At 38.2% G+C, this 1333-nt stretch overlaps 1 protein-coding gene across 1 annotated transcript in view; it reads left to right on the top strand.

Annotated features, from left to right (window-relative positions):
• Positions 1–958: 958 nt before the first annotated feature.
• si:dkey-13a21.4 (ras-related protein Rab-7a) overlaps positions 959–1333 on the top strand; it is a gene marked incomplete at its 3' end in the record, with an annotated part of 3466 nt that continues 3091 nt past the window's right edge. Inside the window, 1 exon segment of the mRNA XM_014027238.1 lies at positions 959–1063. Coding sequence (XP_013882692.1) covers positions 1008–1063 — 56 coding nt within the window.

Genomic DNA, 1333 nt, shown 5'->3' with positions numbered 1-1333 from the left:
ATTCTTCTTTTGCTCGTGTTTTAAGTGTCACTGAATGTTTTAGCGTCACGTTCACCTGAAAGCGAGGAGCAGCGGCAGAGGGACACCTGAGGAGGAGTCCCATCTGAAAGTCTGCTGCCCTCTGGTGGTGACAAACAGGAAGTGTTTCCAACACATTCATCTCTGCATCTGTTTGAAGGAAAATACACTGGAAATAATCTTTGTTGGTCAAACTAAATATAAAAAACAACGAATCCCTTCCTGCTTTACGGATAAAAAATTTATAAAAATAACATGCAACGTTAAAAAAAGTGTTCTSAGGTCAGCTGCGAGTCAGGTGCGCAGCCAAATGATGCGTTCAATAGTGTCGGTTAAACAAGTGTCCAACTCAAAACAAAAGCTTTACTGACCGTCCGACAAGCGGGTCAAGTTGAACTGCTGAAGAATAAAAATTTAAAAAGTCCAACTAAATTTTTATATTTTAGCTCATACTATATGAGCTCGTTGATTTGGCCCAGGTTGAAACTCTGGGTTTTACTGTCTTAAAACATGTCCAATTTTCTAAATTTAATCGTGCAAGCAATAGTATAAATTAAACTCTTTTTCACTGCTGCGAGTTTAACGATTAATTCAGCAGAAATAGAGCTGTTTCTGTTATTTTTGGCAAACAAACAAACAAAATCTATAAAAACCTACTTTAGTAACCATGTTATGTCAAGTTAATGGGATAAAGGTCAAAAATAACAGCGTGCATAAACTGCTATGATATTTTGGATACTAATTTTTAAGACAATCCACTTTGATTATGGCAGTCTATCATTTAAAGAACTGCCTACAACTCGTAAATTAATAATTTTTACTAACGTTTATAAAGAACAGCTCCCTAAAATGAGACTTTAATGCCTTGCCCATTTTAATGTGCACCATGAGTTGTTTTTTTCTGTGATGAAAGCGGGTGATTTCCGAGGAGCACCTGAAGGCATCATCAACAGCTGTAAGGAGCGAATCTGAGCTCAGCTTCCGTGAACATGAGTGAAGGAAAACCTCCTGTTACTCTGAAAATCCTCCTTCTAGGAAACTCTGGGTAACTTTCAACACATTTCAGCCTGAAAGTGGAGGCTTTAGGTCGGTGTTGGACAGCTTTCACTTTCACTKACTGCAATTATTCCTCTGGGTTGTAAACAGCTGGACAGTCAGACATGTTGGAATGTTTTTGTGTTGATGTCATTGTGTAGCTGCTTTTTAAGGTTTCATATGTCTGTTTCAGTTATAAGAAAGTGTAGTTTGTGGGATTTCAGGGGTTTATCTCTCTCTCTCTCTCTCTCTCTCTCTCTCTCTCTCTCTCTCTCTCTCT

Source organism: Austrofundulus limnaeus, unplaced genomic scaffold (genome assembly GCF_001266775.1).
Source record: "Austrofundulus limnaeus strain Quisiro unplaced genomic scaffold, Austrofundulus_limnaeus-1.0 Scaffold626, whole genome shotgun sequence".
Taxonomy (NCBI): Eukaryota; Metazoa; Chordata; class Actinopteri; order Cyprinodontiformes; family Rivulidae; genus Austrofundulus; species Austrofundulus limnaeus.
Note: the sequence above shows the minus strand (reverse complement) of the source record. Positions and strands in the feature narration are given on the sequence as shown.